Source organism: Primulina tabacum, chromosome 12 (assembly GCF_025594145.1).
Source record: "Primulina tabacum isolate GXHZ01 chromosome 12, ASM2559414v2, whole genome shotgun sequence".
In the NCBI taxonomy this organism is placed as follows: Eukaryota; Viridiplantae; Streptophyta; class Magnoliopsida; order Lamiales; family Gesneriaceae; genus Primulina; species Primulina tabacum.
In genome coordinates, this window is record NC_134561.1 from 38,677,530 (window position 1) to 38,693,153 (window position 15,624).

The 15,624-nt window shown below is 35.1% G+C and overlaps 2 protein-coding genes across 2 annotated transcripts; one reads left to right on the top strand and one right to left on the bottom strand.

The window, feature by feature from the left end:
- Positions 1 to 1,862: 1,862 nt before the first annotated feature.
- On the top strand, positions 1,863 to 8,169 carry LOC142520560 (homeobox-leucine zipper protein ATHB-15-like). Its single transcript, XM_075623591.1, has 18 exons — positions 1,863 to 2,926; positions 3,258 to 3,417; positions 3,565 to 3,668; positions 3,895 to 3,985; positions 4,093 to 4,188; positions 4,283 to 4,396; positions 4,480 to 4,563; positions 4,672 to 4,827; positions 5,111 to 5,185; positions 5,310 to 5,416; positions 5,504 to 5,696; positions 5,840 to 6,025; positions 6,188 to 6,268; positions 6,546 to 6,680; positions 6,799 to 7,121; positions 7,232 to 7,337; positions 7,514 to 7,663; positions 7,796 to 8,169. The coding sequence occupies exons 1-18, from the start codon at positions 2,694 to 2,696 to the stop codon at positions 7,940 to 7,942; spliced, it is 2,541 nt and encodes an 846-aa protein (XP_075479706.1). The 5' UTR covers positions 1,863 to 2,693; the 3' UTR covers positions 7,943 to 8,169.
- A 2,050-nt stretch (positions 8,170 to 10,219) lies between these two features.
- LOC142520751 (uncharacterized) lies at positions 10,220 to 10,916 on the bottom strand. The gene has a single exon (XM_075623862.1). The coding sequence runs from the start codon at positions 10,816 to 10,818 to the stop codon at positions 10,258 to 10,260; it is 561 nt and encodes a 186-aa protein (XP_075479977.1). The 5' UTR covers positions 10,819 to 10,916; the 3' UTR covers positions 10,220 to 10,257.
- Positions 10,917 to 15,624: the final 4,708 nt, after the last annotated feature.

The window sequence follows — 15,624 nt, forward strand, 5'->3', positions numbered from 1 at the left end:
TGAAAGACCTACTCTTATAATAATATGATAATACATCAGCTTAGGCACGCGTGTTGCATGAAGTTATATTTATATATAATTAGTATTTATTATTATAATTTGTTGATAATATATAATTAATTTAATTTGAATGAAATAAAAAAAAATGTAAATAGATAAATATTTATAACTATGTTAAGCATTAAATAATTTGTAATTATCTGGTTGGTTTGTTGAAAAATTATGGAAAGAAGGGTGTTGAAGGAAGAAAATTAATTAGAATAAAATTGAGTTATTTTCACCAAAACACCATGTGAAATATCGATAATGCATGCTTCATCTATGAAAATTCGAGTCACAAGTTGACTTGTTGAGCACCTACTGTAACAAGTTATGCCAATGAATAAGAGCTGCTCCGATTGTATTCGAGATCCTCGCATGAAAGTGGATTGCTTCATTACTCCCTCGGGCACATGGAATGAAACTAATTAGGTACGCCAATTCTTCTCTTCCTTTGAATCTGAGAATATTTGTGCGATTAACTTGAATCGGAAGGACTGTGAGGATGCTAGATGTTTGGACGTGGGAAATTCGAATGGTATGTATTCAGTGATTCACTGAATACTTTACTTATTAAAACTAAACTGCATGATTCCTCCGACATTCCAATCTTGTCATCCAAATTCAATTCATCATTGGTGGAAGACTCTTTGGCGATGACATATACCACCAAAAGTCAGAATTTTCTTATATATGGAGAGCGTCTCTTGACTACATGCCAACCGCGGTTACTTGATGGTGAGACATGTTCCAATTAATGGCATTTGCCCACTACTACCACCAGCTACTGTTTGTATTTCTATCCATGGGTTAGATATTCTTGGAAAAATTCTGAGTTCTGGGGCCATTTGCGCGTGCTTCGTTCGGTCTCTTTTATGAATGGTGTGTCTTTTCTATCTAAGAAATTGCAAGAAGTGGTAACTAGCATTGTTTGCTATGATGTCATGTGTGGTTTGGAGTGAAGTATGTAAAATGAACCATGATACTATCGGAGAAAGGGCAGAGGGTAACTGTGGGCTGGTGTATATAATTGTTGGATATTTATCGAGCAACTAAGGCTATACAGCGTGGTTGCTTTGGGAGCTAAGGCTAGCATGATTAGGCAGGCATATTGGTGCGGAACTTGAAGCTATATATCAGATTTGGTATGGATTTTTGTCTACAAAAAGGGCTTTACGTGCATCTGTATCTTCTCGGACTCTTTTATTATTATAAAATGTAAATATAAAATGACTGATGTTGCATGCCGAGAGTAAAGAATCTGCGGAAACCAAAGAAGACTTGTCTGAATTGGAAGTACAGTAAATAAAATAGTGAGGCGCATGCAAAATATTAATCATGGTGTTCTCTGCCACCGCACTCATTTCTTCTCGTATATATTCTTGAAATCAACATTTTCCCTCCATTTTATATATAATTTTAAATAATTCGATTTGTGGTAAAAATAAAATATTGGTAAGTGGGAAGTTGGACTTTTTTAAAAATAAGGGCGTGGTGTATGAGTCTACTAGGTAAAATGGCAAACGTACTAGGATAATAATCATTCCATTTGCTGACCATTTGATAAGGACAAGATATGTAGTCCTGACAAGAGTCTTGGTAAGGTTTCTTGTTATTTTCTTTTCTTCAATTGCACGGATGTCGGACAAATGAACTACGTTGGACTTCCCCTTCAGATTTTATCAAACTTATTATGGAGATATCTTTATAATTTTACTTATCTAGTTCATTTCAAGATTAAATTAATGAAGGGATTGGTTAAAAATTAAATGCAAACGAGCACATGTACAAATGACATTAATTAAAAAATGAAAATAAAAATAGTCGGGAACAGAGTGCTCCACTAAGCAGTCTCCTTTCCCTTTCCATTTTTCTTTACCAACTCCTCCTTTTTTTGTTTTTAATTCATTTCCAGATCCATTTTCCTAATGTCTGTGTAATATGTGGCTGTAGATACGGGTACATTCATGTGGGATTTCCGTTAAGCCGAAGATAAATTTGATTTTCAGAGGAGGATTCTTGGAAACAGATGAGATGTTATGTTTGGTTTGCTTCTTTTGCTTTCTTTGGGTTTATGCTTAAAAGCCTAAAGCTACAATCTTTAGATTAATTTCCTCCTTTTGGGTGGAGTATTTGGCTCCTTTTTTCTGGTTCTTAATCTGTATTATGAAGAGAAAATTGTGGGATTGGAGGCATGCTTGGTGTATTGAAGAAATGTTGCGTATAAAACTGTTTTTGGTTTGTTTTCTGGAGCTTTGTTGATTCCTGGGATTTTGTTTTCTCGTGTTTGCTGCCGTGAAGTTGTACCGCTTCAGTTCAGGAATCTGTTCGTCCGTTACACATCAAGATTCTTGATTTCTGTGTTCATTTATATTAATATATAGTTTGCAATCTGCCTCTGAATCAGAAACATTCTCAACTTGGCCTCTACTTTGTAGTACGACTATAATATTTATTGTCCAAAACAAAGTTGGGATTATGTTCGAAGGCTGAAAATGTATGTCTTATATGTTGAAAATATCGGTTTTTCCAGTAGCCTACAAGATTTTGAGCTATTTTAAAGCGAAGAAAAGGGCAGTTTGTGTGATAGTTTCTTGGTTTATATTTTAGAGGGAAGGTTTTCTTGGGTTGTTCGTAGAGGGAAATTTTGAAATATGGCTATGTCTTGCAAGGATAATAACAGGGCGAGGACCGCCACATGCGGTGAAGGAGTTATGGATAATGGTAAGTACGTGCGTTATACACCTGAACAGGTTGAAGCCCTTGAAAGGCTGTATCACGACTGTCCCAAGCCCAGCTCAATGCGCCGCCAGCAGCTGATTCGTGAGTGCCCTATTTTATCCAACATCGAGCCTAAGCAAATCAAAGTGTGGTTTCAGAATAGGAGGTATTGTCATTCTATTTTGACAGAATTGTTGGCTAAGTTGAGCCCTAATTTTTTGCTTTAGTCTGCTTTTTAACCCGTTGTGATTCTTTCTATAGATTATGAGGTGTCCAATTTTATGTTTAAGGTGTAAAGTTTGAATCTTTTGTAGTACCTTAGTGAAATATCAATAAATGTTTCAATCTCTTATAAAGTTAAGGATGGAGTGGTGGATTATAGTGTTCCTTTTTCTGGTCAATTCTTTGGTTTGTGATTTGTGGAATGTTTAATGGAAGTTTTTTCATAAATTGGGGACCTTAACTTATATTTGTTTGATCTTCGCTTGGAAACACAGGTGTAGAGAAAAGCAAAGGAAAGAGGCTTCAAGGCTTCAATCTGTGAATAGGAAGCTTTCCGCCATGAATAAGCTCTTAATGGAGGAGAACGATAGGCTGCAGAAACAAGTGTCACAATTGGTGTATGAGAACAGCTATTTTCGCCAGCATACACCAAGTGTGAGAATCGTGAAACATCCCTTTATCAGTCTGAGCTCTTTTCATGATCTACAGCTTCATTTGGTGTAATTTTGGATAACTAGAAGTTGTTTCTGGACTCTGGAGGAAATTTAAGGGTTTTATTTTTTCTTTTTAATTCCATTGTAGAATGCACTTGCTACGAAAGACACAAGCTGTGAATCAGTGGTGACGAGTGGTCAACACCACCACTTGACACCTCAACATCCGCCAAGGGATGCAAGTCCTGCGGGGTGAGAAGTTATAGGTTATATTTATTGCATTGAAAAGTCACACATGATTTTTCCTATTGCCTCTCAAATATATTGCATTACTCCTGAACTATATATTTATTTTCTTGAAGGACGAGAATAGATTGTGTATTTGTGTTTGTTATCATGCTCTATCATTCATTTACCTTGTGTTGTGTGTTTATGAGTGGCTCTATTGAGTTATGTTTGCTTTTCGTGTTGTTTCTAGGCTTTTGTCCATTGCAGAAGAGACTTTAACAGAGTTTCTTTCAAAGGCCACTGGAACTGCCGTAGAGTGGGTCCAAATGCCTGGAATGAAGGTACAGTATGATGAGTCATATAGTCTTTTTGTGTGTTCTAACTTCTGTGGCAAATTTTGTTGGATATTACCCGTTCCGCCTGTTGAAATTTGGTTTACCTGGAATAGCCTGGTCCGGATTCCATTGGAATCGTTGCTATTTCTCATGGTTGCACTGGTGTTGCGGCAAGAGCCTGCGGCCTGGTTGGTCTAGAGCCCACCAGGGTAAGTTTCCTCCGCTCATGTTCTCTCAGTGTGTTTCCATCTAATGTTTCTTCGGTTAATTGTAAAGTAAAATTGTGTATGTTGTTTGGTGCAGGTCGTTGAAATCCTGAAGGATCGGCCTATGTGGTTTCGCTATTGCAGGGCTGTGGATGTTCTCAACGTGCTGCCTACTGCTAACGGTGGAACCATAGAACTCTTGTACATGCAGGTTTGTAAATGTTGTCAAAGTTACTTGCATATTCTTTTCCTTATTTATATGCAACAACGTGCTTTTGAAATTGGAAAGTGTAGCTATATGCACCGACAACTTTGGCACCAGGTCGTGACTTTTGGTTGTTGCGCTATACTTCAGTCATGGACGATGGTAGTCTAGTGGTACGTGAACTTTTAATGCATTGTATGTTTTTCTCTCTCTTTAAATCTTGAATTTTTTTTATATCAGCTTGATGATGATTGGACTTGTTTTTGTTTCGCAATGATCAGGTCAGTGAAAGATCACTTAGCAATACTCAAAATGGTCCAACCATGCCACCGGTGCAGAACTTTGTGAGAGCGGAAATGTTTCCCAGTGGTTATCTTGTTAGGCCTTATGAGGGTGGAGGTTCAATTATCCACATTGTCGACCACATGAATTTAGAGGTATATTGACTAATAGCTATCCCATGTTCGACATGGTATGACCTGTGTCATGAAGTGAATATATTGTTATTAAGAGCACGTCTAACGTGTCAAGAAACAAGTCCATATTGTGTGTGTGTGTTGAATAACGGACAGAAACATTTGCGTTTTAAGATTTTTCTGGAAAATGATTAGCCTTTCCGAACAATTGCAATCGATATGGTTTGATATGGAGAAATTTCACTTTCTAACGATGCGGTTGTCTGCTATTCAATTCTATCGATACCAATGTTTTGCTTTGCAGGCGTGGAGTGTTCCAGAAGTGTTGCGGCCACTCTATGAATCATCAACAGTGCTTGCTCAGAAGACAACTATGGCTGTAACAATCTTTATGCTTCTTTCTTTAATTAAGGATGACCCTTGAATATCACCAGGGCAAATGTTGATGCTTTATGTCACGGTGTTGTTTCCTTTTGTTTCTCCTAACATTTCCCCAAATGCAGGCTCTTCGCCATCTCAGACAGATATCTCAGGATGTTTCACAGCCTAATACCACCAACATGGGAAGGCGTCCAGCAGCTCTACGAGCCCTTAGCCATCGGTTGATCCGGTGTGAACATGTTACACTTCTTTTGGTGTCATTTTTGTTTTATATATTATCTCGTCGAGTTTTAAAAATGTTTTTGGCCGTTCTCAGGGGTTTCAATGAGGCTCTTAATGGATTTAGTGATGAAGGGTGGTCAATGATTGGAAATGATGGCATGGATGATGTTATTATCCTCGTAAACACCAATCCAGACAAGTTGATGGGCTTAAATGTCTCATTCAACAATGGATATACTTCCATTTGCAATGCTGTGCTATGCGCCAAAGCATCCATGCTCCTGCAGGTCAGTTTGCATTTCCTTGTCTTTTTGGGCATTGTTTTATTTTTTTAGCGAAGTAATAATAAAAAAGAACATACCTCAAAACTTGAAAAAATATACATTCTTCGTGATATTCTGTCATCATGTCATATCTTTTCTTGGTACAGAATGTGCCTCCCGCAATACTACTAAGGTTTCTGCGTGAGCATAGATCAGAGTGGGCTGACAACAACATCGATGCTTACTCAGCTGCTGCCATCAAAATGGGTCCCTGTACTTTGTTAGGGCCCCGAATTGGTAACTTTGGGGGTCAAGTTATCCTTCCTTTGGCTCAGACTATTGAGCACGAAGAGGCAAGTTTCATGAATCATTTTGTTCACCCATATAGACACCTTATCTTTCCTTTAGCCAATTAAATTCAATGCTTCTATAATATGGTATGGGGTAATCTAACTTGGAATCACCTCTTAGTCACTTTCCAATGCAAATTATCTCCATCTTCTTCTGCTTAATAGCTACTGGAGGTAATCAAATTGGAAGGTGTTGGCCATTCTCCTGAAGATGCGATGCTGCCTAGGGACATGTTTCTCTTGCAGGTAAATTTTTTGTCCTCTACTCTGTTGGAATTACGAGAAAATAACTGCCTGGATTTATATGATTTTGCTATATTTGAGAAGAATGAGAATTATATTTTAATTTTGACTATTTCTTTTGTTCAATAATGGTCGACTATTTTCGAGAAATAGAAATGTATTTATCATGGGAGCGAGTCCAAATACCAGGCCTAAGAGCCCTGGGGAAAATGCATTTGAAAATGTTTCTTGCATCATTTTTCCATTTTCTCCCCATTTTTCATTTCCTGGGGTTTGGCAGATGTGCAGTGGAATGGATGAAAACGCTGTTGGGACATGTGCTGAACTCATATTCGCCCCTATAGACGCCTCTTTTGCAGATGATGCTCCTCTCTTGCCTTCTGGTTTTCGCATCATTCCTCTTGATTCTGTCAAGGTTAGTGTTCATGACTAACTTCTGTCATCTCTGTACTTTAATCATTAACATCTTAAGTATCCGAATCATTATGTTTATTGGGCTTCGGTTCTTGATTTCTTCCTTACATGCTACATAGGAAACTTCGAGTCCAAACCGCACTCTGGACCTCGCGTCTGCTCTTGAAACTGGGACGGCAGGCTACAAACCCTCAAACGACCTTGGTGTCACAAGTGGCTCTACAAGATCTGTCATGACAATTGCATTTGAGTTTGCATTCGAAAGCCACATGCAAGACAACGTTGCCTCGATGGCTCGACAATATATTCGCAGCATCATATCTTCTGTTCAAAGGGTGGCATTAGCTCTCTCTCCATCTCACCTAGGTCCTGCTGGTCTTCGATCACATCTTGGTACTCCCGAAGCACATATGCTTACTCGCTGGATCTGCCAAAGTTATAGGTACGCCAGATATGTGCTCGTATTTTGTAGTATAACGATACAGTTGAACACAAAACCTGTAGTGTAATTTCACTGCTGTAGCTAAAGAAATGTCCTTCATAATTTGGCAGGAGCTATATGGGAGTCGAGCTTCTAAATTGTAACGGGGAAGGGAGTGAATCTATTCTTAAAGCTCTATGGCATCACTCGGATGCCATTATGTGCTGCTCCATCAAGGTAATTTTTCAATTCCTCTGTTTTATAACTGTCCCCTCAAAAATGAATGAAAATATTAAATTTTGAGTGTAGTTTGTTCAAGTCTCCCACGTATGAATTTTTGGATCTATGATTGAACCATACAATATTTTAGTTCTTTTGAATCTTGTAACATGAAACGAGTGAAACTGCTGCAGGCGATGCCAGTTTTTACATTTGCAAACCAGGCTGGTCTTGACATGCTCGAGACAACCTTGGTTGCACTTCAAGACATATCTTTGGATAAGATTTTCGACGATCACGGTCGGAAAAACCTGGTCTCTGAGTTTCCACACATAATGAATCAGGTCATTGCGATTTCCTCGAACCAAAACATCATCAATTAATTCAGCACATTCAGTCCATGTATCTGATCATTTAAATTGGAACTCGAGAATTCAAATGCAATTTTTAAAAAGTTTGGTGCGAATTAATTTCAGGGTTTTACATCTCTTCAAGGTGGCATCTGTTTGTCGAGCATGAGCAGGCCGGTGTCGTATGAGAGAGCCGTGGCTTGGAAAGTTCTGAATGATGATGAAACCGCGAATTGCATCTGTTTTATGTTCGTCAACTGGTCGTTTGTTTGAGCTTACTGGCTGCTGCTGATCCATGACTTGCAAAAATTTTAAAAATGGTTAAAGATTCTACAAATGTTTTACTATTCGTTTAGTTCTCCGTTTATCGCCCAAGAAATCCTCTGTTGTTTGATCATGTGTACTTTGTGGGATTTAGCATGTTCTTATCTTCTCGTTCGGATTCTACTACTTAAGTTATGAATCTGCTCAAACTTTTTATTTGAGTCTCTTTTTTTCCCTCATTTTCAGACATGCTTAATCACTACCTCGTATCTAAAATATTTGTTATTACATACGATTTTACTCCTTTTTTTTTTGGTTGCATGAAAACTAGACGGACGCGCGCTAATTTTGTGAAAATATGTAGGAAATAGTGGATGGAGTAGGAATAGCAGTAACAAGTGAAAAAAGACTAATATATTTTGCCAACTGTTCATAAATTTCTGAATTATCATATACAAGTAAAAACCCCAAGCAAACCCGTGATTTAAATATAATTAGTATCTAATCCGTGGGATGGGATGAAATTAATTACTATGTTAAATAAGATAATTATGTTTCATGTGTTTATAAATTTAAATTGAAATTAATTACTATGCTAAATAAGATAATTATATTTCATGTGTTTATGAATTTAAATTTAGTACTCCAATTGTTTCTAAATGATTAATTAATGGAAAAATAATAAGTTTTTAGAAAATAAATGTTACATGTTTAAATTTTGAAATATTTTTAACATGTCCAAAAAATAATTATTTTTTTAATTCAAAATTATTCATATAATAAATGATAAAAAATTTGAATTTTTAAAAAATATTTATTTATTCTTTAAAATTTTGATAAACAAAATAATATAAGATTTTTAAATATTTTTATATTCTTTTTATTTATAGCATTTTCATTTAACCAATATAATAATTCAATTTAACGATAAAATATTGTTATCATCATTTGAGCGTTATTTTAAATGATATTAATATTTTGATATAACAATTTTTTATAATAATATTTAAAATTTAAGTATATTCATTATATTATATCAATAATTTTAAATAATTATTCGAAAAAACATTAATATTTACTAATTTTAATCATTAATGACATAAAATAACATTTCGTGCATCGCATACATCAAATACTGGTAATAATAAATTACCGAGTTTTGAGTTTGATTTTTTTTTGTCAAATGACAAATAAGACCCGACGGAGATGGAGGTCAGATCTCAGCCGGGGGACACAGTGATGTCGGAGGCGGAACCACCTCCTCCATCGCAGCCGATCGATCATATCCTAGCGACTTTGAGCCAAGGCGGAAGATTTATCCAATACAACAAATTTGGCAACATCTTCCAGGGCATCAGTGGCAACTTAGAACCAACTTTTTTTTTGCCCAATAATTAAGAAAATTCCATTGAGTATGGATGGGTGATTCAGTTTTATACACGTTCTTTCTTTAATTCAAATAAGGCAGCCCAAAGACATAATTTATTGATTTATTATTGAAAAAATATATTTTCTCGGATTTAATCTATTTAACAATGTGAAAGACAAATCATTTACTCTGAATCATAAAAGGCTCAAGTCAGCAGATTGAACCGAAATTAATAAATTAAAATCTATCACTTGTATTTCCTTTTTTAACTAATCAATTTGACGAGATATTTTTATATTTGGCAGAAACTGTGTTTTTATATATAGATAGATTTTTTGAAAATATATCATCGAATCCACAATATTCAATATTATGTAGCTTGCACCTAGGGACGAAGCCACCCCAAAGGCTGGGGTGGGCTCCAGCCCAGTCTACTTTTTTGGGTCTAATTAGGAATATGAATTGAATTTTCTTTTTTTTAAAAAAAATTTTAGCCTTGTATTTTTAATTTTTAGGCAATTTACCCGATGGTTTTCTTTCACAGCCGTCCCCCCGAAATGGAAACAAGAGGATGAGAGCTGCTAGTTTCCTACTGGTTGGAAATTTCACGTGAAGGAATTTTTAAATATTTGATTTATATCATTTTATGTTGTTTATTGATTCATTCAGCCCAGGATGAAAATATTTTCTGACTACGTCCATGCTTGCACCACTTTGTGTTCCATAAAATAAATAATTTAAGCAATTGCAACCACTCCAAAATTTCAAGCCAGAAAATTGTAAATACAGCATTTTAACTTCACCCATAATATTCAGCATTTGTACACACACTAAACATATATCCTACGAAGTCACTCTTCCCTACACTCAAAACATCGTACGTAGTATACAAGTATATTTTCATTTATTCTTGTCCACTTTGCAAAATCACAACTGAAACATATTGATCGTTGCATTAGTAACTTTGCCGCTTCAAATCGTTGTAGAATTTGTTGATGAAATCGTCGGCAGCTTCGTCCACATGGTTGTCTTCTTCGATCTCCCTCAATGGGAATGGAGAGTCTGTCACCCTCAGCTGCCTCACCATCGGGCTCGGTCCGAACCCTGGTAACACGGGCGACTCAGACGCGGTTCTCATCATCTCCAGAGCCTCCGCGACAAGATCTCCGTCGAGGAGTGGGGCTGCCAGCTTGGATTGTTTACGCTTGCCGTTGAGGTGGAAGCTGGGTAGGTGGAAGGTAGGGTGAGCAGGGGTGTTGCTGCAGCTGAACTCGTACTCGTTCAGCGGGGTGGGGAAGGAGAGATGGCGGTGGTGAGTGGAGAAAGCGGTGGAGGAGTGGTGGTGGAACATGAGATTGTGGATGGCTTCCAACTTTCCGGCGATCTTTCCACGCTTCAACATGAAGTTGAGATCGGCCAATATCTTTCCCTTTGATATTCCTTTCCTCAACATGAAATATGCCACTCGAATAATTTTCCAAACTTTCTTTGCTATAATTGGCATGTTTTGCTCCATTTTAATTTATTTTCTTGAATGATAACTTTTGAATCCCTTTTTCTTGATTTTTCTTCTTCTTGATTTTTGGTGTCGGAGTTGGGAATTTGATGGTTGAGAGAATGTATGTTTATTTGTTCGAAGATTGGTATTTATAGCCAAAGAGGACACAAGAAGTTGTACTTTGAGGTTTGTCCGTAGTACACCTTAAGTTACACGAAAGCTTACTTTATTTGGTTTCTACATTTATTATTACTCCAATTATTGATTAGCCGAAGAGAAATTAGAGGAGGTGTTGGGTTTTCATGTTGAGTCATCATTTAATTAAATAGAAAAATAACATGTTGTCAATATCATAGTGAGTTTCTACTATTATTTAAGCAAATCATAGACAACATTACATTATAGTAGACAAATATATGTGATTGCATGTATACAAATATTTAATCATGTTTTCATCATAAAATTTAATAAGTGTGTTGTTAAAATAATCAAATATCACTACAACAAAAACGGCATACGACAACGGATAAAATCCGTTGTCAGCCTTTTTAAACTGTTGTAACTGAGGGTATTGTTGAAAATCCGTTCAACGACAACTGTTTTTATCCGTTGTGGTAGGTAGAATTTGCGACGGTTTTATTCAAAACCGTCGCTAAAATTAGCGACGGTTAGCAATCAAGCCCGTCGCTATTTATAGCGACGGTCTATAATTAAGATTTTCGTCGCTAATTTGTTTCGAAAAATAAATAAAAAAATTCTTTTAATAATTTAATAAATCTAAAAAAAACTAACAATCGAAACTAAAATTGTGTAAGAGAGAAAAATGTTAAGTGCTGTGAAGTAGTAAAATCGTGTAAGAGAGAAAAATTTTAAGTGTTATGATGTAGTGAGAAAAATTTTAAGTGTTGTGTGAAGTGATAAAATCATGTAATAGAGAAAAATTTTAAGTGTTGTGAAGTGATAAAACAGTTGTCTTTGACCCCCAAAAGACAACGGTTTTCGCTAAAACCGTTGTTAAAAACATACGACAACGGTTTTTCACAAAAACTGTTGTCGTATGTGCGTCGTTGTATGCAATATTTCTTGTAGTGTATAATAAGTGTTCGTTTAAGAAATGATTATAACACGATTTGTTTAATATACTTTTGATATATAACGCTGTTGTGAAGTGTCATTCACATATGTAATGTGAAGAAATTGTACATTTTATATGTGAACGTTACCTGATCGTTATTTACAATGAATATTCGTCATATCAAATATAACACGATGGAGTATAGGGTTTTTGCGTTAAATTATATAGTTCAAAATATGAAGTAATGCATATGGGGTAAAAAAGAGAAGAAGAAGAAGAAGAGTAAAACTAGCTAGTTTTTGAAACTTGTTAATGAATTGATTGCTTTAAAAGAAATATGAGGGGAATTAGCGGAGCCAGAAATATGGCTCCGCCCGGGCTGAAATTTTAAATTTTAAAATCCTTTAATATTTTAAATTAATCTATCCGGGCTAATATCATATTATTTCAAATTTATACAAAATTTACATATATATTTTTTTTAAAAAAAATTGGGTCATCCGGCATGTGGCTCCGCCTCCTCTGGGAATAGCTGCCTGCTCCATCACTTTCTTTAGCTTTTTCCAACTTTAATTTTTCACTTTTTAAAACCATTTTATTTGCAAATAACGTTTCCTTGCAGATCTAGTTCGTTTGGTGAAATCACTTTATTTTTGTTGTGCTAATTATGCAAATTCTAAGTCAAATACTTTTGCTAATGAATAAACCTTGCATTACACGTTTAATATATATATATATATATATATAATACATTATGAAAAAAATTTAAATGTTAAGTTTGAGTATTTTATAGTTGGGAAAATAAATAGTTTGTTTAAATATTTAATAAATAAATTGAAACTAATAACAAAGTACAAAAATGTGGAAATGTTTTATTTAAATATTTAATTTTCAAATTTAAACTTATTGAAGAAAACAAGCAATCCCCTAATGTTTTTTTTTTTTTTTGACAGTGAAAGAAAGAAACATATTCGTTTTATTGGTTTTCTCGTAGGTTAGCTTTACTTCGTATGAGAGGTTACCTTGGACACGTGTCCCTTCTTTTTTCCTTTAAAAAATACAAAATAAATTAATAAATTAAATATCAAACAATAATGAGTAAAACCTAACGTGGGAAGAAAAGTGGTTCGTGTTTGGAGTGTTCCCAAGGGAGAATCCCCAAAGCCAAAACTATGGAGCCTCCAAATTACTTTTTCAAAACTGAAATTTCCTTCCAACATTCAACAAATAAATAATGTACAAGTAATTTTTTTAAAAATTTAGATCATAATTGGCGAAAACTTGTGTAAGACGGTCTCACGGATCGTATTTTGTGAGACAGATCTCTTATTTGGGTCATCCATGGAAAAATATTATTTTTTTATGCTAAGAGTATTACTTTTTATTGTTAATATCGGTAAGGTTGACCCGTCTCACAGATAAAGATTCATGAGACCGTTTCACAGGAGACTCACTCTCATAAAATAGCAATACATATAAACATATTTCAATGAACTTGTCGATTGCAATGAACACAATTTTGCTAGCTCGCAGGATGAGATCACGAAAAATATATAATATAGTGATGATAAATCAATATATATGATGAATAACATAGCGATTTATAACTCTATTTTTTCGTATAACTTGAGTCGAATGTTGGATTATGATGTACAGATATATCCATTTTCACAAACCGAAATAAAAAGTTCAAAGTTATATATTTAATGTACTCTCAAATTTTCTATTTAGTTTGTATGAGTACATGTATACATACATATATTGGTTCAGGTGTACTTGGAATGCTTTAGGTTTGTATGAATACTTTATTTTAGTTTCTAAAAATTAGCTATTACTCAGGAAATTTCAGGACACCTAAAAGAGAAACATGCAAATTATTATTGTTGTTGTTTTTGCTAGATTTCCTCTGTCCCTAGTGATATATATCTGTATTTTTATTCTGAGTGGGTCTCTTATGAGACGGTCTCACGAATCTTTATCTGTTAGACGGATCAACCATATCGATATTCACAATAAAAATTAATACTCTTAGCATAAAAAATAATACTTTTTTCATTGATGACCCAAATAAGAGACCTGTCACACAAAATACGATCCGTGAGACCGTCTCACACAAGTTTTTGCCTTTTATTTTTCATAATGTAGGGAATTTCTATAAAAATTCCAAAACATAAATTTTTTTCTAAATTCTGATATTTCCTTGATTACATATGAATTTAGGAGTTTTAATTTCAACTTTTCTAAAGAAAAATGAATAAAACTAAATAGATGAAATCCTGTGAAAACAATGAGCTAAAACTCTCAGTTTAGAATTAAATCTACATATAAACTCATTCAAATAATTATTTTCGACATAAATTAATCATTTTAATGCAAAGTGTACTGATTAAAAAAAACACATTCAACAAAAAAAAATGGAAATTAAATTTACAAAATGTACAAACTAACCGGTAGATTTAGTTCGCGATAATCTTACGTCGAGCGTTTTAGCAATGAAATTAACACGTAAAAGAAGTTTTTAGGTCATTAATTTGTTAATTACATGCAACAACAAACTTTAAAACAAGAAAGTTTGTAATTGTAACGTCCCGAAAATCTGAAGGTCCATGTGAACCACATGCATGCAAGTTATTAAATTGTTTTAAAGCATTAAATGCTTGTTCATTTTATTAAATTGTTTTTAATTATTTTTATGCATTTTATGCATAATTCATACATGATACGATTTAACTCATGAAATTTTTAAAGTTCACGCATTAGGGTTTTTAGATGCATTTCACGCTCGAACGAGGATCGGAGACCGGAGAATTTTCAGGAAAATTATTTTATTATATGATTTATTTTTATAAATTAACTTAAAGCATTTTTAAGTGTATTTTTCGAAAATGGGAATTTTTACCCGCAGGCTTTTAATTTTTAACGGTACGCAAATTTTATCGAGTCGGGGGACTTTTTAATGGTTCGGCTAATATTTTCAAAATATTTTCATCACGAAATATTTTTCGGGAGTGCGTTTGGTTTTTTATGGGCTTACTTTTAATCTTATAGGACTTAATTATTTTTCTAAACTTTTAATTACATAATTAGGGCCCATTATCCATTAGTTTACTATATAATTAACCACCTAAACACACTTTAACCTAAACCTAATGTTTCCACCAGCCGACACCATCGTTTTCAGAACCCCTCCCCTCGGCTTCACCCCTAGCAGCTGAAAGGAGTGGATTTCTTCACCATTCTTGCAAAGAAAAGTTTCCCCGGTGTCCCCTTGGTCTCGTTTCGTTCATCAACTACCTAAGGCACGCATTGTATCACTTATTTACGCATCACACATGTTTTATATGCTGGTGGTTGTATTTATGCATGAAAAGTTTTGATCTATCCTAGTACATGAAGAACCTTTCGATTTTCCATGAAATTATTGCATTATTGTGATGGTTGTTCACGTTTCATATATTTCTGTGCAAGGGGCTGTGGGTTGCTGATGCTAGAGGGTTGAACCATGTCTCGGTTTAAGGAACTTGATGCTAGAGTCGAGTATGAGAGCAGGTAGCTGTCGGGTTCTAGGTGATTTCGTTTCGGCCGAGCTTCGGGCGTGCCAGCGATCGTGTGGGTGGCGCTATGGGTTGTATGGAGCCGTGGTTGTGACTCTTGTGGCTCTAGAGGGATCTGAGGGTGGTCTACTTGAGCTTGGTTAATGGTTGGTTCCATCGGGTTGCTAGGATCGAAACTTGCGAGCCAAGGGAATA